The 25877-nt window shown below is 40.7% G+C and overlaps 1 protein-coding gene across 10 annotated transcripts in view; it reads right to left on the bottom strand.

Moving 5' to 3' along the window:
- LOC122552997 (mitogen-activated protein kinase kinase kinase kinase 3) overlaps nucleotides 1–25877 on the bottom strand; it is a 297582-nt gene that overhangs the window by 129298 nt on the left and 142407 nt on the right. For 7 of the 10 annotated variants that reach the window (XM_043696372.2, XM_087991550.1, XM_087991549.1 and 4 more), the window contains exons 10-13: nucleotides 22735–22797; nucleotides 22568–22649; nucleotides 22372–22482; nucleotides 447–521 (exon numbers count right to left, since the gene is read on the bottom strand). In XM_043696372.2, the coding sequence (XP_043552307.1) occupies nucleotides 447–521; nucleotides 22372–22482; nucleotides 22568–22649; nucleotides 22735–22797 (331 nt within the window). The remainder of the gene's footprint in view (nucleotides 1–446; nucleotides 522–22371; nucleotides 22483–22567; nucleotides 22650–22734; nucleotides 22798–25877) is intronic. The other 3 variants (XM_043696367.2, XM_043696371.2, XM_043696368.2) reach the window with 1 other exon arrangement.

The raw sequence follows: 25877 nt of genomic DNA on the forward strand, positions 1-25877 counted from the left end.
AGTTGACATACCCATCACATTTCATCTGTATGCAGCAGACTATTATGGCTTGAAACTTTAATATAAACATAGTATGCAGTCCTAGTGAGACTTTAAGCCCGAGATTATGATTTTACTGATTAAGATTACTTTAGATTTTAATTAGGTGAGATGGCACTGTACTTTTTCATCTTTTTCTAAATAAAGCAAATTGGTAGTAGCGCGGTCAGTACCAAGCTTTTGCAGGTGATAAGGGTTTTTACAGCAATAGAGCTAGTTAAAAGCATGATCATAGTTATACATCCAGTGTAAACTACTTTAAAAACCTCCTGAATGAATGGATTAGAAGGATGATTTTCTGTTTTAAAACAACTGTATATCTGCATTAAGAGGCCAGCGATAATATTAGCCAAATAAGCAAATGTACAGCTGAGGTTAATGGGATGCTTTGCTGGATATCAAAGTACCTTAGGATGTGCAGCAATACGTGAGACTCGGCGTGCAAGAGGAGAAGCAGGAGAAAAGATCCCTAAAAACTTAAGCTGAGTTGGGAGGAACAGAAAAAAAAAGGAAAACCACAATAAGAGAGTATGTGAATTCATCGATGGATAAAATGGAGTACATGTCAAGAACAAATGAGTGGATGCTATCTTAATTCACAATTTAAATAGCAAGTTTCACATTCACATTCCAAAATATTAACCACACATATAACCCAAGAGCACCAACATCATGTATGAATCAGACAAATATACGGCATTTTGTGATAAGACTTCTAATTCTGCATAGATTTATAAACAATTAAAAGATTGCCCGTCTAAAATACAGACACACACACACACACATACATACATATCTCCATACACACAAAGATGTAAACCATATAAAATTTTGCTTTAGAAACTTATAATGAAATTTTTGGAAAAATATGATTACGTAGCAGGACCTTGTAAAATATCTAATTACAAAGTACAAAGTATAAAATCAAGTGAGTCAAATCTGCCTTATTCTTAAAGGCATATTAGGTTAGAACTGGGCTTTCAGGTTTTTTGATTGAACATCTGCAGAGCAGGCTACCTGATTTGCCCTTTTCCTGTCTGAAAGAGGTTGCAGTTAAAAGCCTCAATTTATACACTTTGCACCTTACCATCACATGATTAGCTCAAAATAGACTGAAGCAGCAAACTTTGGGTGTAAATTTTCATCCTAGTTCCAAAAAAAACACTAGATGTTACTGGATCAGCAAGGTTATCCATGAACCCAATGGATCAAATTATGTGCACAAGACAACAGCCAAAAAGAATGAAACCCCTAAGAAAGAAGTCTGCCAACTATTTCAGACATATTACAGCCTGCTCTGAAATATTAGTTGTAGAGGATTTTGCAACAAAGTACAAATTCCAAATTTACTGGAATACCCATATTGGGAGATAATATTTGCTGTGCATTTACTGGGGCAGAAATAAGGAAAGAACAAGACGTTTGATTCTGATTTTAAGATGACATTACTTAATATAAAGATGTAAGGCGCTCAGTGTATATTTAAAATAGTTTTGATTCTTTCAAAGTATCAGCCACTTTATGATTTTTCGCAAGAAAATGATCCAATGTTTTTGTTACCTGATTTTGAGGAGAAATGTATAGGATTCTAGTTAGACCCTAGGCAAAAACATCAGAAGGGAGGGATGTTCGTTTTTGTGAAGCAATTCAAGTTAAAGATTCCAGCTTTAAGAAAAAGTATCAATATCACCCGTTTCTCCAAGGCTATGATGCTAATATTAGCAGAATCATTCTGCATAAACAATTAAATCATATACTCAGTCCAAATGTTAGCATTCATGTAGAGGTTAGTGGCTTCATCATGATTACCACAAATCCATAGGAGGAAAGTTAGATTATACACAATTTAACATTTGAAATTTAAAGAAATATACAAGTCGCAAGTAAAAACTGAGCAGGATCACTGAAAAAACATGCCAGAGCTAAAGGGATTTTTCATGCTTGTTTCCCCTCAAAGAAAAATAGCTACAGTTCTCAATGTAGGTTTACTTGCTGAGCTGAGATTCGTTTTCAGACGTTTCATCACCATACTAGGTAGCATCATCCGTGAGCCTCCAGATGAAGCACTAGTGGCATGGCCTGTTTTCTGTTTGTGTGTTGAGGTTTCCTTGTGTTGGTGACATCACTTCCTGTTCTTTGTCTCAGGGGAGTGGTAAATGGGATCCAAGTCAATGTGTTTGCTGATAGAGTTCCAGTTGGAATGTCATGCTTCTGGGAATTCTTGAAAGTTTCCTCTAATTTGTTTCTTTTAGTGATGACAAAGGTGTCATCCATGTAGCGGACCCAAAGTTTGGGTTGGATGGTTGGCAGGGCTATTTGTTCAAGTCTCTGCAAAGAACCCTGATATCGGAGGTCCCATGGCTGTTCCGTTGGTTTGTCTGTAGGTTTTGTTGTTGAAGGTGAAGTGGGTGGTAAGGCATAGGTCCACTAGCTTGATGATATTCTCCTTGCTAAAGAAGTTGATGGTGTTTGTTATATGTGACTTTGATTCTTCTAATAGTGTGGTCAGTGTTTCCTTGGTCAGGTTGATGTTGATGGATGTGAATAGGGCTGTTACGTTAAAGGAGACCATTATTTCATCCTCTTCTATCTTGGTGTCCTTGATGGTCTTCAGGAATTCTTGGATGGAGTAGATGGAGTGGCGTGAGTCTTCTACTAAGTGTTTTAGTCTTTGGTGTAGCTCCTCGGCTAATCTATAAGTTGATGTTCCAGGTAGCGAGACTATGGGTCTGAAGGGGGCTCCTGGTTTGTGAATTTTGGGTTTTCCGTAGAAGCATGGTGTGTTGGATCCATCTGGTTTCATTTTTTGAAGTCAGTCTTATTTATTTCTCCAGATTTCTCAAGTTTTTTTGAGTAGGGCTGTGATTCAGTTCTCTACTTGTGGGGTCGGGTCTATCACCACTTGGTTGTAAGAGTTGGTATTGGCAAGCAGTGCATTCGCTTTCTCAATGTAGTCTCTTTGATTTAAAATCGTCCTTTGTCTGCAGGTAGGATAACAATGTTTTTCATCTCTTTTTAATCCTTCTAGTATTTTCCTTTCTTGTGTATTGAGTGTGTTTCCCTCTTTTTTGCTGCTTAATGCTGACGCAACTGTCTGATGGATTGCTGGGTTTCCTCCGAGTTTGCTGTATTTCAGTATTCTTTCTTGTCTGCATCATGGTAGCCCACAAATCCATCAACACACTAAAACAGCAGCTAATGAACTTGAAAGACCCTATACAGACAACCAGCAAAACTAAATATAAAATACCTTGCAAGAACTGTAACGAGCATTACATTGGACAAACAAGCAGAAAACTAACCGCCAGGATACATGAGCATCAACTAGCCACAAAAATACATGACCAACTCTCACTGGTATCTTTACATACAGATGAGGAAGGACACCACTTCGACTGGGACAACACATCCATCGTAGGTCAAGCCAAAGAGAGACACGCGCGAGAATTCCTAGAAGCATGGCATTCCAACCGGAACTCTATCAACAAACACATCAACTTGGATCTCATTTACCACCACCTGAGGAAACAGAATAGGAAATGATGCCACCAGCACAAGGAAACCTAAACACAAATAGTAAGCGGGCCATACCATCCATGCAGAGAGTTGGGATAAGAGGTTCTTAAGGCAGAGAGTTGGGATAAGAAGTTGGGATAAGAGGTTCTTTTTCGGAATGGCAGCCGATGACAAGCGGTGTCCCACAGGGTTCAGTTTTGGGGCTGCAGCTGTTCACGTTATATATTAAATGATCTGGATGAAGGGATTGGAGGCATTCTAGTGAAGTTTGCCGATGATACGAAGATAGGTGGACAGGCAGGTAGTACTGAGGAAGTGGGGAGGCTGCAGAAGGATCTAGACTGTTTGGGAGAGTGGTCCAGGAAATGGCTGACGAAGTTCAATGTGAGCAAATGCGAGGTCTTGCACTTTGGAAAAAAAGAATACAAGCATGGACTACTTTCTAAACGGTGCGAAAATTCATAAAGCCAAAGTACAGAGGGATCTGGGAGTGCGAGTCGAGGATTCTCTTAAGGTAAACATGCAGGTTGAATCTGTGGTTAAGAAAGCGAATGCAATGTTGTCATTTATCCCAAGAGGGTTGGAATATAAAAGCACTGTTGTGCTACTGAGACTTTATAAAGCTCTGATTAGGCCCCATTTGGAGTACTGTGTCCAGCTTTGGGCCCCACACCTCAGGAGGGACATACTGGTACTGGGGTGTGTCCAACGGAGATTCACACGGATGATCCCTGAAATGGTAGGTCTAACATACGAGGAACGGCTGAGGATCCTGGGATTGTACTCATTGGAGTTTAGAAGGTTAAGGGGAGATCTAATACAAAATTACAAGATAATACATGGCTTGGAAAGGGTGGACGCTAAGACATTGTTTCCGTTAGGCGGGGAGACTAGGACCCGTGGGCACAGCCTTAAAATTAGAGGGGGTCAATTCAGAACAGAAATGCGGAGACATTTCTTCAGCCAGAGAGTGCTGAGCCTGTGGAATTCATTGCCGCGGAGTGCAGTGGAGGCCGGGACGCTAAATGTCTTCAAGGCAGAGATTGATAAATTCTTGATGTCACAAGGAATTAAGGGCTACGGGGAGAATGCGGGTAAGTGGAGTTGAAATGCCCATCAGCCATGATTAAATGGCGGAGTGGACTCGATGGGCCGAATGGCCTTACTTCCACTCCTATGTCTTATGGTCTTATGCTTCATTCGGAGGCTCACTGATGATGTTACCTAGTATAGTGACAAAACGTTTGAAGACGAACCTTCCAGCTCAGCAAGCAAACCGACATCCAGAACCTCAATCTGAGCTACAAATTTTCTCAAAACTTGCTAATAGCTACAGCGATGTGCATTGATAATTATTGTTAAATTATTAAACCCCTGCACTACAGTTCATTTGCCTTTTCTTTCCCCAACCCATTCACACTGGCACAATCCAAGTTCATGTTGGCACGCTTCCCATTCCAGTGCCTTTAGCCTCAAATAGTGTCCAAAATATGTCAAGCTTCTACTTGATATCGCAACTGCTCTGAAGGAATCAAGTTATGCAGTACATTGTAAAAAAAGAGTTCCTGAGCTATCCAAATCTACCATCATAGAAAACAGCCTATGTGAGCCGAACTTGACAAAACCACACTGAGCCCTTTTTTAACTGTGCCATTGTTTTGTAACTGAAACTGTTATCATTTAGTTCACACAGTGACGGCCCATATATAAATGATTACAAGTTCTGGAAGCAGTGATTGAGGAAGGAATATATATTAGAGCAACAAAACTCTCGTTTTTTTTAATATGGTGTTATTAGGTCTTTGGGAGTATGCACACGTTTATTTGGGGTGGGTAGGTAGTGTTTGTGGTGTAGTGTGCATGTTGGGGGTAGGGGTAGAGAAAAAAGGTGGCCTTCCTATCTCGTCCAAAAGGACTCACCATTTCTTCAGTGTGCTTTTGATGTTACGTGCTCAGTCCTTTCTGACTCAAAGGCATGTATTAACAATTGAATGAAACTGATGTGAAACCAAGAGTTAATATCAACTTGATGGAGATCTTAACGTATAGAGCACACAACATGGGCAGAATTAAAGAAACTCAAAATGGTGAACGCAAGTTTAAAAACATAAAAGGACCACAAGGGAACATTTAATAAAAAAAGTTTTCATTGATCTTGATTAGACACTTTCAAATTTCAATGTCCTAGATGGCAGACAGAACATCAGGAATCAAATCATGCAAATTTAATATTGGAAAATATAAAACATTCAGAATATATGCCACTATGCTTCAATTGTATTACAAATCAACACATTCTCATGTTATCAATTTACAGTTATGCCTGGATCAAATCAGAATCTTTTGACAGTAACAGGGAAAAAAAGAGGGCTGAAACTGGACTCCTTCAACATTAGGTTGAATTACAAAAATAAATACAATTTCGATCAACCAATCGTTTTCCAACTTCTTCACATAAGTAAATTCAGTCAAAACAGTAGGTGGCGATAATGGAACTTGTTCCAATTTAATAACGGTAGGTTTGTGTACTGCAGCATCAGAATACTCGTTCTAATTAAACAGCTTAGTGAAAGCATTAAATGTTGCTATTTGCCCAAGGTAGATAAACACAATTAGTAGTGAGACTAGCAGGGAGTATAAAAGAAGATGTGACAATGACGCACAAAAATAAGCGAAATCAATGGGAAGCACAAGAGAGCAATGGTAGCAACAAGAGCCAGAACAGAGACAATAGTAGGGAGCATTACAGTGCTGACAATGAGTGGAGAATGAGACCAGCAAAGAGCATAACAGGCAGCAGCAGTGGGAGCAAGAACAGAACGAGACCAATGGGGAGCATTAGAGAGAGTGCCAGCAAGGGCCATGAGTATGAAACAGCAGATGAGGATGCAGAATCTGCCAAGTAATTTGTTAAGTGAGTGGACAAAAATTTGGGAGATGGCATAAAAGTGGGAAACTTGAGGTTGACCATCTTGCGAGGAAGAATAGAAAGGCAGATTATTAGAAATGAGACACATTACAGAATGCTATGTACAGAACGATTGAGGTGTCCTCAAACATGAATCAAAGTTAACATGCAGATGCATCAAATAATTCAGGCAACAATTCAGTGAAACGTTGGCCATTTATTGTAAGTGAAATGGAGCCTAAAATTTAGGGGAGCATTACTACAACTGTACAGGACATTTGTGAGACAGTAGTCTCCTTACATAAAGAGAGATAAACTTGTATTAGAAGTAGCTCAGAGAACGATTATTAGGCTGATTCCTTGGGTGAAGTGGTTGGTTTGAGGGAAGGTTAAGCAGGTTGGGCCTATACTCACTGGAATTCAGAAGAATGAGAGGCGATCATGTTGAAATAAATCAAATTTGAGGGAGCTTGACAGAGTAGATGCTGAAAGAATGATTCCTCTCAATTGGAAAAATATAGATCTAGATAACAGTTAAAAATGAGAGGCTTTCCAGTTATAATTGAGGCAAGGACAAATTTCTTCTTTCAGGGTCATTTGTATTCTCTTTTACAGAGGACAAGGAGGTGGATAATTGAATACACTCAAAGCTGAATTAGACAATGTTGATTAACAAGGCAGTTGAGTCATGGTGGCAGACAAGAAAGGAATTAAAACTAAAATCAGATCAGCCATGATTCGAGTGAATGATGTCACAGGTTGAGGTGCTAAATGGCTTATCATAAAACATAGAACTGTACAGCACAGGAATGGGCCCTTTGGCCCATGATGTTGTGTCAACATGACACCAAAGTAAATTAATCCCTCCTGCCTGCCCTTGGACTATATCCCTCAATTCCTTCCACATTCATGTGCTTATCTACAAGTCTCTTAAATATCCTCATCGTATTTGCCTCCAGCACCACCCCTGGCAGAGCATTCCAGACAGCTACCACACTGTGTCAAAAACAACTTGCCCTCACATCTCCCTCGCACCTTAAATGTATGCCCCCTTGTTTTAGACATTTCAACTCTGGGAAAAAGATTCTAACCGTTAACCCTATCTATGCATCTCATAATTTTAAGAACTTCTATCAAGTCTCCCCTCAACCTCTGCCACTATAAAAGAAAACAATCCAAGTTTTTCTAGCCTCCCCTGACAGCTCATACCCTCTAATCCAGGCAGCATCCTGGTAAACCTCTTCTGCACCCTCTCAAAAGCCTCCACATCCTTCCTATGATGTGGCGACGAGAATTCAACACATTATCCTAGATGTGGCCTGACCAAAATCCTATAAGCTGCAACATGACATCCTAACTCCTGGACTCAATTCCCCAATCAATAAAGGCAAACATGCCATATGCCTTCTTTACCACCCTATCTACTTGTGCGGTCACTTCCTGGGAGTTATGGACTTGAACTCCCAAGATCCCTCTGTACACCAATTCTGTTCAGGTCCTCCCATTAACTGTACACTTTTCTTTAACATTTCCCTAGAATAAAAGTCATCTGCCATTTCTCTGCCCTTACCTGCAACTGACCTATATCCTGCTGTATCCTTTGACAACCTTCTACACTATCCACAACTCCACTAATCTTTGCATTGTCTGCAAACTTACTAACCCACCCATCTACATTTCCATCCAAGTCATTTATATATTTAAGAAAAGTAATAAGGAAAAGTCAGGAACTACAGAACAAGTGAGCAAGACATTAGTGGTGGGCAAGTTGTTGGAAGGAATCCTGAGAAACAGGATTTACATGTATTTGGAAAGGCAAGAACTGATTAGGGATGGTCAACATGGCTGTGTGTCAGGGAAATAGTTTCATGCTATCTTGAGCTTTTTTTGAAGTAATGAAAAGGATTCATGAGAGCGTCGGACGTGATCTATATGGACTTCAGGAAGGTGTTTAACAAGGTTGCTTGTGGTAGACTGGTCAGCAAGGTTAGATCTCATGGAATACAGGAAGAACTAGCCATTTGGATACAGAACTGGCTCAAAGGTAGAAGGCAGAGGGTAGTGGTGGAAGGTTGCTTTTCAGACTGTAGGCCTGTGACCAGTGGTGTGTCACAAGGATTGGTGCTGCATTCACTACTTTTCGTCGTACATATAAATGATTTAGCTGTGAATATAGGAGGCATGGTCACTAAGTTTGTAAATGACACCAAATTGGAAGTGTCGTGGTCAGCAAACAAGATTACCACAATGGGATCTTGATCAGAGGGACTAATGAGCCAAACAGTGGCAGATGAATTTAGATATCTATGAGGTGCTGCATTTTGGAAAGTAAAATCAGGGCATGACTTATACACTTAATGGTAAGGTTCTGGGGAGTGTTGCTGAACAAAGAGACCTTGGAGTGCATGTTCACAGCTCCTTGAAACTGTAGACAGGATAATGAATAAGTCTTTTTTTGGTCAGTACATTAAGTATAGGAGTTGGGAGGTCATGTTGTGACTATATAGGATATTGGTTAGGCCATTTTTAGGATACTGTGTGAATTCTGGTCTCCCTCCTAAAGAAGGATGTTGTGAAATTTGAAAGGGTTCAGAAAAAATTTACAAGGATGTTGCCAGGGTTAGAGAGTTTGAGCTATAGGGAGAGACTGAATAGACTATAGGAGAGACTAAATGGACTATTTTCCCTGGAGCATCAGAGGGTGAGTGGTGACAATCATGACATGCACGGATAGGGTAAATAGACAAGGTCTTTTCCCCAGGGTGGAGGATTCCTAGCTTTAAGGTGAGAGGAAAAGATACAAAAGGGACCATAAGGGCAACCTTTTCATGCAGAGAGTGGTGTGTGTATGGAATAAGCTACCAGAGGGAGTGGTGGAGATGGGTATATGAATAGGAAGGGTTTAGAGGGATATGAACCAAATTCTGACAAATGGGACTAGATTTATTTGGGATATCTGGTCAGCATGGACGAGTTGGACCGAAGGGTCTGTTTCCATGCTATACATCTTTACGACTCTATATATTACAAACAGCAAAGGTGCCAGGACAGATCCCTGCTAAACACCACTATCACAGACTTCCAGCCTGTAAAACATCCTTCCACCTCTACTCTCTAGCTTTAAGGGGCAAGCCAATTCTGAATCCTCACAGCCAAGTCACCATAGATGCCATGCATCTTTATCTTCTGGATGAGCCTAACATAAAAGTCCTTGTTGAATGCCTGACTAAACCCCATGTAGACAACATCCACTGCTGTACCCTCATTGATCACCTATGTCACCTCCTTGAAAAATTCAATCAAGTTAATAAGACACGACCTATCCTGCGCAAAGCCATGCTGACTGTCCCTAATTAGGCCATGCTTTTCCAAATACATATAAATCCTATCTCTAATATTCTCTCCAATAGCTTCCCAATGGTGACGTGAAACTGAGTTTCCTAGATTATCCCTATTTCCTTTCCTGAACAGGGGAGCAACATTCACTACTCGCCAGTCCTCTGGGATCTCTCCAGTGGCTAATAAGGACACAGAGATCTTGGTCAAGGCCCCAGCAATTTCCACTCTTGCCTATCTCAATAACCTGAGGTGGATACTATCGGGCCCTGGGGACTTATCAACCTTAAATGCTCTTTTTTGATCTCAAAATGCCGTAGCATATTATTACGCTCCACACAAATCTCACTGTTCTCCTGGGTGGATACTCATGTTAAGTACTTATATTTAGGATCTCACTCATATCTTCTGCCTCCAAGCACAAGTTCCCTCCATTATCCTTGACTGGGTCCTACCTTCTCCCTCATTATTAATACATGTATAGAATGCCTTTGGATTCTCTTTTACCCTATTTGCCAAGGTCATTTCATGGTCCTTTCTTGCTTTAATTCCCTCAAGTTCTTTCCCGCTTTCTTTATATTCTTTATGGGTTTTGTCTGATTTTAGCTTTCTAAACCTTACATATGCTCCCTTTTTCTTAAATTCATGACCTCCCTCGTTATCCAAAGGCCCCTGAACCCTGCCATCCTTGTGCTTCCTCCTTACTAAAACATGCCAGTCCTGAACATTTATCAGCAGGTCTTTAAACAATTCCCACATTTCAAATGTGGACTTGCCTGATAACAGTTCTTCCCAATTGACAATCTCTAGCTCCTGCCTAATCTGATGTAATTTGCCATTCCCCAATTTAGTACCTTGCCACAAGAACCTGACCCATCCTTATATTAAAACTTAAGGAGCTGTAATCACTGTTTCCAAAATGCTCTCCCACTGAAAGATCAGTCACCTGGCCAGGCTCATTAGCCAATACAAGGTCCAGTACGGCCCCTCCCCTAGTTGGACTTCTCACATACTGTTTCAAGAAACCTTCTTGGATGCAGTTAATTCTGCCCTCTCTCAGCCTCTTGCTCGAAGGGAGTCCCAGTCAATATTGGGTAAGTTAAAGTCACCCACAATGACAACTGATTTTATTATATGTCTCTATAAGCTGCCTACATATTTGTTCCTTAATGCCTCGGAGGCTTTTGGGAGGCATAATCCCACCGCAGTGATTGCACACATCTTATTTTTGAGGTCTACCCATATTGCCTCAGTGGATGAGCCCTCCAGTATGTCCTCTTCGCAGATGTAACATCCTCCCTGATTAGTATTACAACTCCTTCACCTCTTTTACTTTTCTCTCTACCTCATCTAAAACAACAAAACCCTGGAACAATCAACACCCACTCCTGCCCCTCTTTCAAGTAAGTCTCTGTAATGGCAATAACATCATAGTCCCATGTACTGATCCAGGTTCTAAGCTCATCTACCTTACCTATAATATTCCTTGCACTGAAATAAACATACTTCGGCCCATTAGTACCGGTCTCTGTGTGTCCTCTCTGTTTGATTTACTGGTCCTAACATGTATCTTCTCCTCACCCTCCACTTGCTGACCTGCTGCTCTGGTTCCCAGACCCCGCCACTCTAGTTTAAACTCTCCCTATAAGGATATTGGTTGCCCTCTAGATTATGTTCAACCCATTCTTCTTGCACAGGTCATCCCTGCCAGAAAGGAGGTCCCAATGATCCAAGAACCAGAAACCCTGCCCTCTGCACCAACTCCTTAGCCACACATTCATCTCTCCTACATGTTCCTCTTAATTTTTGTGTTTTACGTTAGAAGGTATATGCACATTTGCTTTTGGCATGGAAATTGCGTGAATAGAACAGATGTATAAATTTTCTTAGTGATTTCAGACGAGCTAAGAAACATTTAGTAACTCACTTCATGGCATGTTAAGTGATTGGTGACACTAAATTAAGTCTTTAAAATAAATGTTTTTACTTCCACTCTCTATTTAACACAGAAATTATCCTTCAGAATGAAGCAATACTAAACCTCTTGCCCAGTTATCTGTCAAAATTGATGAAACTCTGAATTTTAGGAAGAAAACGTGGATGCAGTGTTATTGATTATCACACATGGCAAGGTTCACAGAAGGTATCTGCTGCATGGTAATACTTAATAACTACTTTAACAATCCTCAGCCACTACATTCAACTAGCTGTGTAGGTACCTCCCTTGTTCAGAACTTGTGAAAATACACAGAAGAATGTACCTCTCCATGAAATCGAGATATCCCAGCAATCATATAGCTGTACATTTTGGCTCTGAAGCAAAGCATCAACAGATTTCTTATTCTGAAGAGCAATTTGATGCAGGAGGATAATCATTTGTGCAGAAAGCACTAGTTCATAACGAAATAGTAAAACTGATTAGGCTTTATGGACAGCAAAGCCATGTTGTGAACATGGACTTTGAAAGCAGAGGATAATGAGTACAGATCTGTCACTTTGTTACATCAATGAATCTTTCACTTCTACTTGGTCAAAACAGCAGTTTTCTTCCTCCAAGTACTAATGTCACCCTGTTCTTAGAGAAACACTGAACATATATATAAGGAAACTCACATAACCCCAGTCATTAACTTCAAATTACAAGATAAAGGTTTATAGCCAGACTGAAGATATTTCATTAAAGCCTTCTAACTTAGTTTAAAGTATTTCCTTCCAAATATGCCAGCAATTCTCTTTCAGTTTTACTTATCAATGCAAGAGGTAGATCCTATTACATCAGTTGAAGAAAAAAATATAGTGCCCTTCTCATTATTTGAACTCATTCACTTTCCAGTGGTGTTATTTCTAGCAAAAATAATGCTTTTGCATTGTATTTCCCACAATCTTTCACCATACGCACTTCCCTGCACCAATTTGGAATTCAAATAAACCCTCCAGAGAGTCTAAAAATTGCAGACTTAACCTGGACTTCAAGTATGACTGATTTTCACTGGAAACTCTTGCACTTGTTCACCAGGACAGAAGAAGGATCCATTTCTTCAGGAAATTATAAGTTTTGCAGATGCAATGTACAGACTAGGCAACCAAGTTATCTTCGAGGAGAAAGTGAGGTCTGCAGATGCTGGAGATCAAAGTTGAAACTTTATTGCTGGAACAGCACAGCAGGTCAGGCAGCATCCAGGGAACAGGAGATTCGACGTTTCGGGCACAGGCCCTTCTTCAGGAATGAGCAGAGAGTGTTCAGCAGGAGAAGATAAAAGGTAGGGAGGAGGGACTTGGAGGAGGGGCATTGGAAATGTGATAGGTATCACATTTCCAACGCCCCTCCTCCAAGTCCCTCCTCCCTACCTTTTATCTTCTCCTGCTGAACACTCTCTGCTCATTCCTGAAGAAGGGCCTGTGCCCGAAACGTCGAATCTCCTGTTCCCTGGATGTTGCCTGACCTGCTGTGCTGTTCCAGCAATAAAGTTTCAACCAAGTTATCTTACTGAAATCACAAATATAGATAATAAACTTGAATGGAGCTAAACTCGCAACCTTGGCAATGTAAGATAGGTAAACCAACGAACTATAGGACACTCAATATCAGTAGTAGGAAAAATAATCCTTACTGATTACCTCATTTTACAACAGGATCTGGACCAGATGGGCCAATAGGCTGAGAAGTGGCAGATGGAGTTAAATTCAGATAAATGCGAGGTGTTGCATTTTGGGAAAGCAAATCTTAGCAGGACTTATACACTTGATGGTAAAGTCCTAGGGAGTGTTGCGAACAAAGAGACCTTGGAGTGCAAGTTCATAACTCCTTGAAAGTGGAGTTGCAGGTAGATAGGATAGTGAAGGCGGTGTTTGGTATGCTTTCCTTTATTGGTCAGAGTATTGAGTAAAGGAGTTGGGAGGTCATGTTGCGGCTATACAGGACATTGGTTAGGCCACGGTTGGAATATTGTGTGCAATTCTGTTCTCCTTCCTATCAGAAAGATGTTGTGAAACTTGAAAGGATTCAGAAAAGACTTACAAGGATGTTGCCATGGTTGGAGGATTTGAGCTACAGGGAGAAGCTGAACAGGCTGGGGCTGTTTTCCCTGAAGCGTCGGAGGCGGAGGGGTGACCTTATAGAGGTTTACAAAAGTATGAGGGGCATGAATAGGGTAAATAGGCAAAGTCTTGTCCCTGGGGTCAGGGAGTCCAGAACTAGAGGGCATAGGTTTAGGGTGAGAGGGGAAGATATAAAAGAGACCTAAGCAGCAACTTTTTCACGCAGAGGGTGGTACGTGTATGGAATGAGCTGCCAGAGGATGTGGTGGCAGCTGGCACAATTGCAACATTTAAGAGGCATTTGTATGGGTATATGAATAGAAAGGGTTTGGAGGGATATGGGCTGGGTGCTGGCAGCTGGGACATGTGGTCGGCATGGACGGGTTGGACCGAAGGGTCTGTTTCCATGCTGTACATCTCTATGACTTTATAACTCTATATGTTAAAAATAAATAGGAAAGCATAGAGTCATATAACATGGAAACAAGCCGTTCGGTCCAACTCTTCCATGCCAACCAGGTTTGCCAAATTAAACACTGTCAAAACTGAAATGAATAATTTTTGTCTGTCCTACTGCTTGGGCTCTGTCTGTACCTATTGTTTACTCCTTACCCCCTCCCCCACACTACCTTCTGCATACAAACCAACATCTTCCTGGCCACCATCAGTTCTGAGGAAGTGTCACCAGACTCAAATAATAACTTTGATTTCTCTTCACAGGTGCTGCCAGACCTGCTGAGCTTTTCTAGCAACTTCTGTTTTTCTTTCTGATTTATAGTATCTACAGTTCTTTCAGTTTTTAATGGATAATTAACATGGGGTTCAAAAGGAAAAGTCTTGATTGGCCAACCTCATTGAAGAAGTGTCAAAGATCAGACAAGGGCACAACCTTCAATCTGGCATGGTGTGATAGGATAAAGCAAAGTCCAGAGCATTCAATCAAGGGACAGGAAGCAAAATGGATAACTGACTGTCTGCAATAGATAGGTGGAGATTCCCTTTAGCTAAATGACAATGTTCCAAGCTGCTTCATAGGAGCATTACAAAACAATATGTGGCATCCAGCATTTAAAGGCAACATTAGGTCAAGTGACCAAAACACATGTTTCAAGCAGTACCTTAACAGGAGGAAACAGAGGTAGAGGCACAAAGAGGAGTAAAGTAGAAAGGCACAGGTACAAACTGCAGAGTAATAACAATTGTGAATGCACTGAAATAGAAGGGGAAAGGCCTTGGAAGAATTTGAAAAAAAGTTAAGCGTTTTAAGATCAAGATGTTGCTTAATTAGAAATCAATGTAGGTCATCGAGCATAGGGGTGATAGGAGAACAGAACTTGCTACAAGAGGTGGGCAACAGAGTTTTGGATGACCATAAATTTATGGAGGGTAGAATGCAAGAAATTAGTTATGAGTGCTTTCGAAAATTTGAGTACAGAAATAACAAAGGGACAGTTCAGCAGCAGGAGAGCTGAGTGTGAGTGAAGTCAAGCAATGTTACTGAGACGCTCTTCGAGATGGAATGAATAAAGTTAAAATTTGATGTCTGGATTAAAGACAACACCAAGACTGCAAAAACATACTGACTAAACTTCAGATGACTGGCAAGAAAAAGGACATTGTGGATAGCTAGTTAACAGAGTTTGAAGCAGGGCCAAAATATTATGGTTTCACAGAATCATAAAATTGCTACAGTGCAGATAGAGGCCATTTGGCCCACCACGACAACACCAAATCTCTGAAAAGCATCCACCCTATCCCTGTAACTCCACATTTACCATAGTTAACCCGCCTAGCCTGCACACTACAGGGCAATTTAGTATAGCTAATCCACCTGACCTTCAAATCTTTGATTGTGGAAGGAAACCAGAGCACGCAGAGAAGGCCCGTGCAGGTAGAGAGAGAACATGCAAATTCCACACAGTCACCCAAGGCTTGAATCTCAGTCCCTTGTGTTGTGAGGCAGCAATGCTAACCACTAAGCCACTATTCCGCTTCACTCTTCCCAATATTTAATTGGAGAAAATTTCTGCTCATCCAGAATCGGATGTTGGGTATGTCTGATCAACTATAAACAGTAGAGGAATTGAGAGAGACGGTGGCAAGGTAAACATGGGTGTTGTTAGTGTAAATATCACATTCGATGTTGTTCCTTCAGATTGTAAAGGGACAACATATTTTTCCTTTTGGATTGTAAACTGGAATGGAGGTCAGACACTGCTACATAACTGAAATATCAGGAAGATTTTGCATGTTTGAACAATCCGATGGAGCACACTAAAGCTGTACAAGGCAATGGTGCTATTGGAACAGTAAGATTGTTACGTTATTGAGTCAGAGCAGTACCAGGTGTTTCGGTTAAGGGAAAGCTGCCAAATGGCATCCCTGGATTGATGAGAGTGACAGTTTGTCATAGACTACTTGGAACAATGCAACTGGAACCATCCAGAGCCAACAAGGTGAAATCACTGCTCTCCCTTCATTGTGTGAATGAAAAGAAGAAAAACCAAAAAATCTTGAGAAAGAATTCTAACGCAAGAAAGGACATAAATCCATCTGATCAACAACCAAACTGAAGAACATCCATCGTTCCACAGACAACGTCATCATTGCTAAATCAAACGAACAGAGACACAACTTAACCATCCATAAGATGTATACTTTGATCTTCAGAATTTTGTTTTCCTTATTTAGATTATATTTTTTGATCGATAATATTTGTGTAAAACTGTCTGACTCTTGTTAGTCTTATTTATGAACAAATGTGTGTGTATTTAGGGTGTTAAAAGAGTATAGTTTAAGTTCCATAGTAGTCAATGATAAATCCTTTGTTATAGAGTTGTAGAGATGTACAGCAAGGAAAGAGCCTTTGGTCCAATTCATCCATGCTGACCAGATAACCAAAATAAATCTCGTCCAAGTTGCTAGCACTTGGCCCATATTCCTCTAAACCCTTCCTACTCATATAATCATCCAGATGCCTTTTAAATGTTGTAATTATACCAGCCTCCACCATGAAAAGGTTGCCCCTTAGGTCCCTTTTAATCTTGTCCCTCTCATCCTAAACCTATGCCCTCTAGTTCTGGACTCCCCTACCCCAGTGAAAAGACTGTCTATTTACCCCATCCATACCCCTCATGATTTTTATAAACCTCTATAACGTCACCTCTCAGAATCCAACACTCCAGGGAAAACAGCCCCAGTCTATTCAGCCTCTCACTACAGTCAAACCCTCCAACCTTGGCAACATCCTTGTAAATCTTTTCTGAACCGTTTCAATATGTTGCAACATCCTTCTTATAGCAGGGAGGCCAGAACTGCAAACAATATCCCAAAGGTAGCCTCAGCCGCAATATGACCTCCCAATTCCAAGACTCAATGCTCTGACCAAGAAAGAAAAGCATACCAAACTCCTCCTTCACTATCCTATCTACTTGCGACTCTACTTTCAAGGAACTATGCACTTGCACTCCAAGGTCTCTTTGTTCAGCAACACTCCCCAGGACCTTACCATTAAATGTACAAGTCCTGCCCTTATTTCCAAAATGCAGCACCTCACATATATCTAAATTCCATCTGTCACTCTTCGGCCCATTACTCAGAGGTAATCTTCTTCACTGTCCATTACACCTCCAATTTTGGTGTCATCTACAAATTACTAACCAGGCCTCCTACGTTCACAGCCAAATCATTAACATAAAATACAAAAAGTAGTGGACCCAGCACCGATCCTTGTGGCACTCCACTGGTCACAGGCCTCCAGTCTGAAAGGCAACCCTCCACCACCTTCTATCTTCTATCTTTGAGCCAGTTTTGTATCCAAATGGCTAGTTCTCCCTGTATTCCATGAGATCTAACCTTGTTAAAAAGCCTACCATGGGGAACCTTGTCAAACGCCTTACTGAAGTCCACATAGATCACGTTCACTACTCTGCCCTCATCAATCCTCTTCGTTACTTCTTCAAACAACTTAATCATGTTTGTGAGACATGATTTCCCACGCTGAAACTTTATTGCTGGAACAGCACAGCAGGTCAGGCAGCATCTAGGGAACAGAAGATTCGACGTTTCGGGCACATGCCCTTCTTCAGGCATGTGCCCGAAACGTCGAATCTTCTGTTCCCTAGATGCTGCCTGACCTGCTGTGCTGTTCCAGCAATAAAGTTTCAGCTTTGATCTCCAGCGTCTGCAGACCTCACTTTCTCCTCGATGATTTCCCACGCACAAAGTCATGTTGACTATCCCTAATCAGTCCTTGCCTTTCCAAATACATGTAAATACTGTCCCTCAATATTCCTTCCGACAACTTGCCCACCACCAATGTCAAGCTCACCGGTCTATAGTTACTTTGCTTGTCCTTACCACCTTTCTTAAATAGTGGCAACCACATTAGCCAACCCCCAGTCTTCCAACACCTCACCTGTGACTATCGATGATACAAGTATCTCAGCAAGGGGCCCAGCAATCACTTCCCTAGCTTCCCACAGCGTTCAGGAGTACACTTGATCAGGTCCTGGGGATCTATCCATCTTTATGCGTTCTAAGACACCAGCACCTCATCCTTGGTAATATGGACATTTTTCAAGATTTCATCATCTGTTTCCCCACATTCTCTATCTTCCACGTCCTTCTCCACAAAATACTAGTTTCTTATCTACCCCATCTCCTGCAGTTCCACATGTTGGCTGCCTTACTAATCTTTGATCTCTGCTATTCGTTAAAGAATAAATGAGTTTACAATAGAGCTAGTTTCCGGTTAATGAAAAAACCTGGTGTGAATTGCTTTTGTCCTGTAAAGAAGTAAGGCAAATTGAGCACTTTGTTGTTATAAGTGGATGCTTACTCTTTTGTGACAGCATGTGGAAAAATGGGGGTTGACTATCAGCATACTTACATTTTGTTACAGCGTAACTAGGAAGGCAAAAAAGCACAGGGCTGAAGGATAGATATTCTCAGTTGCAGAGAATGGGGGATATGGAATCCCATGAAAATTTATGCCGGGATCACTTAGCAATTTAGGTCAATGATCTCAAATCTGGCAAAAAAAGCACAATTCCTAATTTTGCAACCGACACTAAATGGGAGGCTCTTTAACGCAGAAGCGTTATAACAAATAATGAAGGTATTAATAAGCTTAGAATAAAAAAGGAGTAGTAGTGGTATATAAGGAACAGCTGTGGTAGGAGATATAACCAAGCGCAGAATTGGAGTTGCAAGATAGCTAGAGGAGTGGCAGGATAGACCCAAAAGCAAAGCTGTCGGAATGCAAGAAGAATAGCAGGAGAAAATCAAGCCTAAACTTAGCCGAGGCAACATCAGAGACTTCAAAAACAATAAAGAAAAATTTAAAACGACAATACAGAATCATAGGTAGGCAACTAGCTGATCACTTTTGCAAATTTTTGCTACAAGAGCGAACCTATAATGTAAACTTGCATATTAAATTAACAGAAAAACTTTCATGTGAGTCTTTGAAAGAACTTAAATAAACTTAAGGCTAATTAGTTTAATAAAGGCATGTTAGGTACCTCAATCCCTGTTCTACATGGGAATTCAAGATCACTTGTGTATGGTTATAAACTCCAGTTTCATTTCTAAACAAAGTTGCAAAAAACTGATCTGTGGTTTACATTAGAGAAAAGAACATTCTGTATAATTACTAAGACCCTACAAACAGCTTTCTTCCTTCAGTGAAATGTTGCAGTAGTTGCCTCCATCCGTATGGCATTCGTGTGGCAGTGGCCAAATTCTGAAAATATTTCACCACAAACAAATCTTTACAAAATATTGTTTGTTGTCAATAAAACCTCTAATTCAAATCTGAACATTTCAATTGATCTGAATATTTTTCTTGAAACAGTGAAGCCATGACACAGTAGGTAAGGAGACCGGTTTAAAAGATTATTGAAGTCAACAGCATCAGAAAACTAAAATACCATCACATGGCTCCAGCAGCTACTCCTAAATGTATAACCAAATTACCAGCCTTAATTCCTTCTTGTTCAAACATGCAAAAGTGTAGTGGGCCAATGGAGCAAGCAGTGACAGGTGGAATTTAATTTAGATAAATGTGAGATGCTGCACTTTGGAAAGGCGAGTCAGGGCAAGACTTATACACTTAATGGTGAGGTCCTGGGGAGTATTGCTGAACAAAGAGATCTTGGACTGCAGGTTCATAGTTCTTTGAAAGTTGAGTCACAGGTAGATATGATAGCGAAGAAGCTGTTTGATTTCCAAATGCCTTGTCTTTACTGAGCAGTGCATTGAGTACAGGAGTTGGGAGGTCATGCTGTGACTGTACAGGCCATTTTTAGGATGCTGTGTGCAATTCTGGTCTCCCTCCTATAGGAAGGATGTTGTGAAACCTGAAAGGGTTCAGAAAAGATTTACAAGGATGTTGCCAGGGTTGGAGGATTTGAGCTATAGGGAGAGGCTGAATAGACTGAGACTATTTTCCCTGGAGCATCGGAGGCTGACAGGTGACCTTATAGAGGTTTATAAAACCATGAAGAGCGTGGGTAGGTAAATAGGCAAGGTCTTTTCCCTGGGGTCAAGGAGTCTAAAACTAGAGGCCATAGCTTTAAGATGAGTGAGGAAGAACTAAAAGGGACCAAAGGGACAACGTTTTCACGCAGAGGATAGTGAGTGTATGGAATGAGCTGCCAGAGGAAGTGGAGGCGGCTGGTACAATTACATCATTTAAAAGGCATCTGGATAGATTTATGAATAGGAAGGGTTTAAGAGGGTTATGGGCCAAGTGCTGGCAAATGGGGTTATATTTATGCAGGGTGTCTGGTTAGCATGGATGAGCTGGACTGAAGTGTCAGTTTCTGTGTTATATATCTCTATGACACTATGACACAAGGTGGTGACACATTTTCATGCAGCAAGCAGTTAAAATCTGGAATACATGGTTATGTGCAGGAAGTAGGTTCAATCACTGTGCTCAAAAGGGAATTAGATTGTTCCTTTTTGAAAAAACAAGAGCACAATTATAACGAAAAGGCAGAAATATGGACTGGGTGAGATGCTCATTTGGGACATGTACACAGTGGATCAAAGGTGTCTTTACGCATGACAACAATTCTGTGATTCATCGGAATCTCCTTTTCAACCTCTCCCCTTACCTTAGACACGGTGATTCTCAGGCTAAACCACCACATTTCATCTCCCTCTGATGAGGGAGCAGCCCTATGATCCTTTGGGACTATAGGGACTTCACCCTCATCACCAGTGAAGCAATCAGTGTTCAAACAAAACAAAAAATCTTTGCTATCTTTTGCCTTTGAACAGGTTGCCAATGATGAGATCCTGTTTCAAGCATTGCGTGTTCCACTTGTTCTTGATGGTGCTTTTAAATGCCCAGCCTATCAATCAACAAGTGAATACAAAAGACTAATTTCAATTTGTAACTGTTGCAATTTCTGATACTAGTTTTTGTGCTTTAATTAATCTCCTTTCATAATATGTAGATTTATGCATTCCCACACATTTGTACAGATGATGTCGCATACCTAAGAATTTTTCTTCAAACAAGACAGTAATAAATTGTCATATATTTGATATTACTTATTTCCTTGTTCTCTTATTTCTTTGTAACAATTGCCAGCACACCACCTCAGCAGCAACAGACTGGTTTTGCATTCTGTAATACTTCAGTCACGCATGTTTTATAATCATTGTTAGCTTAAAAAAAAGTTGTGTTTTCATGGTTCATGATAGCTGTTGCATAATTTATACATATTGGCAATGAGCAAATTGATGAATAATTATATTAGTGCAAATAAAAAATAGGAAACTGTTTTATTGAGTCCAGAATGGGATTGCCAATTTACAAATATAATCCTCAAATGCTAGTGCACCCACATAAATTTAAAGAAATGCTTGAAAAAAATGAAAGTGCGCTTAATTCAACTTTTGTGATGTACATTAAAAGGTGTTCAGCATGGTTATAATGACCTAAACAATCCAAGGTTAAGTACTGGAAGAAAAAAGATGTTATTGCACCATTAACTCAGCTGTTTCAATGGACAGGGAAAAAACTTAAAAATTTAATAAGACTCCCCATCCTCTGACATCCTTACTATGACAGTTTTCCACTTTTAAACAAAAACACAGATTAGAAACTCACTAGTACATGGTGGGCCAAAGGGCCTGTTCTTCTGCTGTATTGTTCTATGTTCTACTTTGATTCTACATTGAACTCTCGATTGACAGTTGACAACATACAAATTGGAATACTTTCATTTGCAATGCCTATGCTTTTAAATTGGGATATTCCTTTTCTTCATAAAATTGGGTGCATGTTTTTACACAAAATTTAAACACACTTTTCAGGTATACATGAAAAACAACATTTACTGTTAGCCAAACAGTTCAAATAAAACAAATGCATTGCATTTAAACTGATGGTTTATTTTCCCCACAGTTTTATTCTAGTTTAATAGTTGTAATAAAGTAGTCCCAAAGCTACTAAGACAATTTGAAGGTAACACAAAGCAGAAATTCATAAATATGGGAAATAAAATATATTTTACCTCTGGATCATCATCATCAACATCATGATAACTGGAATGATCCGGGTTGTTCAACTTATCAAGCAATTCTATAGCAAGCGTACGATTCAAAGACTGAGCCACAAATGGGTGCTGAAAATAAAAATTAAAAGTATAAGGGAAGTATTTGAATATTAATGTTCTTAAATAGTAAAATCATAAAATGTACTATACTTGCCTGCAATAACTTTTCAGCAGTAGGTCTTTTTTTGGGATTTTTCGTAAGTGCCAATTTTACAAACTGATGAAAATTAGTTGACCTAAAAGGACAACAATCTATAATGAATCAACTTGGAAGCTGGACAGATTTAAAACAGACAAATAAAACGTCCAAGAAATTCATACCATTTTATTTTGTCCTTCAATTTTGGAGGCTGGAAGTTGCTCTTTGTCATCAAAAACAAAGCTCTGAAAAGAAAAAGATTAGTCAGCCTTGTACGTTTATATATATATTCACAAGATGCGGGTGCTGCAAAATTCATTGCCAGATCCCTAACTGCCCAGATGACAGTTAAAAGGCAACCATATTACTCTTGGTCTGAAGGCCAGATCAGGCAAATATGGTAGTTTCCTTCTCTAAAGGACATTAAAGAACCAGATGAATGTTTCTGACAATCAACAATATATTCATTAGACTCTTAATACCAGATATTTTTGGAATTCAGATTCCACCATCTGCCATAGTAGGATGTGAACTGTGGCCCCCAGAACATTACTTGAGTATCTAGATTAACAGTCCATCATTAATACTACTAGTCCAGTGCCTCCCCAGAAAAATATAAATAAATGATATAAGAAATAACTCTGAGTGGAGAAGTCACAGCTAATAAAAGTCTGTAAATCACAGCAATCAGGCAGCATCTATGGAAAGACAGCTAGCTAACGTTGAGTCTAGACGACACTTCTTGCTCTATCTCCATGGAGGTTGCCCGCTCTACTGTCAGTTCCGGCATTTTATGTTTTTCGTACAGATTCCAGTATCTGCAGTAATTTGCTCCTAATAAGACTGTAGGCTGCTTAAGCATACATGTGTGAAATTTTACTGTTCACAATCTGATTTGACTAAACGAAGTAAATGAAGTGAGGAATTGCTACCCTGATTAGGCATTTCCCATGGATCACTTTTCTTACCGTATTTGTATCTGTATTCTTTCCCTTTAAGTTAATACATCAACAGTATCCATCAATAATACAACGGTTAACAATTTTTCTTCAGGTTTCTTCACGCATGCAAGAATTTTACATATTCATTCACCCCTACAGACCGCTTTCTCCCCACAGAATCTTGCTTCTGCTTGTTTTTCATCTATTAAACTCATGTTTCATATGTTGTCCTTCATGCCACTTCTTTCTTCAATTATCCTTACTCATTGCTACTGCAATTTATGATTAGATTAGATTAGATTAGATTCCCTACAGTATGGAAACAGGCTCTTCTGCCCAACAAGTCGACACCAACCCTCTGAAGAGTAACCCACCCATCCCTATTCCCTGACATTTATCCCTGACTAATGTACCTAACACTATGGGCAATTTTAACATGGCCAATTCACCTGACCTGCACACCTTTGGATTGTGGGAGGAAACCCACGCAAACAGGGAGAATGTGCAAACTCCACACAGACAATCGCCCAAGGCTGGAATTGAACCCGGGTCTCTGGTGCTGTAAGGCAGGCAGTGCTGACCACTAGCCACTGTGCTGCCCCAAATTTATATCATGCTTCTCAATGCTCCCAAATATGTGTTCCCTGTATCTTGCTTATTCATTCTTACTTCTATCTAGTTGCTTTTGCTGAATTCATGGTGGACAAGCAAGAGGCTGGAATTCACAGCAAGCTAACAGCATCAGGAGGTGGAGAAGTCAATGTTTCGGATGTAACCCATCTTCAGGACTGGGGATGGGTGTCAGGGGAGCTCAAATGAGCGAGTGGGTGGGGGTGAGGTCGGGTTAGACGAATACAGATAGAGGGTATGACCTGGTTGGTCGATGAGAGGAATGAATCCGGTTGGTAGCTGGAAGGAAAGGTCAGCCAGAGGAATGGAAGGGCGAGGGGCTGGAAAAAGAGTCGAGGGATGGGAAAGGAGGTTATTTGAAACTGGAGAACTCAATGTTGCATCTTCTGGACTGTAGGCTGACCAGGTATAAGATGAGGTGTTGTTCATCCCATTTCCGGTCTGGTTCGCTGTGGCAATGGAGGCGTCCAAGGATGGTCATGTCAGAAAGGGAGTGGGAGGGGGAATTAAAATGGATAGTGACTGGGAGGTCAGGTCGGCCCCTACAGGGAAAGCTGAAATGCTTGGTGAAACTTTTCCCTTAGTGACCACATTGGAAGTACTGGATACAGTAAACTAGGTTGGAGGAGAGGAAGGTGAACCTCTGTCTCACTTGGAAGGACTATTTAGAGCCAAGGATGGAGGTGGGGTGAAGGGGGATGTTGGGAGGTTTTGCATCTTTTATGGTTGCTGGAATGACCAAGGATTGGTGAAGAGAACAGTCCTTGTGGAAGGCATAGAAGGGTGGGGAGGGGAAGATATTCTTGGTGGTGGGGTCTAATTGGAGTTAGCGAAAGTGTTTAAGGATTATGCATTGAATGCGGAGACTGGTAGGTGTAGTAGGACAGGACAAGGAGGAACATGTCTTTATTGCATATGGGGGGGGGGAAAGAGAAAGAAAGAGGTGTTAAGAGCAGTGGAGCAGAGAATGAAGGAGTTGTGGTGGAGGGCTGTCTGGGTGACAGAAGGGGTGGGAGGGTGAGTACATTGTTCAAAATAGACGGACATCTGGGATGCTTAGGAATGGAATGCCTCCTTGTCTAAGCAGTGCAGCGGAGATGGAGGAATTGGAAAAATGGGATGGAGTTCTTGGAGGGTACTGGGTGGGAGGAGATGTCATCCAGGTAATTATGGGAGTCTGTGGGTTTCTAGTAAATGCCCATCTGTAGACTTTCACCAGGGATGGAAACAAAGAGGTCAAGAAAGGGGAGAGACATGTCCAAGATAGACCACATGAATTTAAGGGTGGGGTGGAAGCTGTGGCCGAAGTCGATGAACTGCTCCAGTTCAGCCTGAGTGCAGGATGCAGCACCGATGCAGTCATCGACGGCAGAAGAGTTGGGGAACAATACCAGTGGAAAATGCGATGGGGTTAATTTGTTCTGCTGAACTTCAAGAAATTGGATGCGGAGGGTAGGGTGGTATGTCTTGGTCTTGCAGGTAAAATGTAAAAAATAAAAATACATTGCCATCTCCTATCATTCAGAGGTAAATTTACATTGATTCTGAATAAGGGATGATAACAATAAAAACATTGCTTAAAATTCTGACACATCCTGTAGTTAAAGAAACGATTTACAACAGATCTGCCATTAAGGAAATGATTTACTTTACATTGTTTCTGGAGACGATCAGGTCACTGCATTGTCTCAAGTGGCATGTGCCTGTGGGGAAGTGGCTGGGCATTGTCTTGTGGGCATTACTGACTGTGATGT

This window comes from Chiloscyllium plagiosum, unplaced genomic scaffold (assembly GCF_037043375.1).
Source record: "Chiloscyllium plagiosum isolate Xiang-an unplaced genomic scaffold, Cpla_swu_hap1 HiC_scaffold_10, whole genome shotgun sequence".
In the NCBI taxonomy this organism is placed as follows: domain Eukaryota; kingdom Metazoa; phylum Chordata; class Chondrichthyes; order Orectolobiformes; family Hemiscylliidae; genus Chiloscyllium; species Chiloscyllium plagiosum.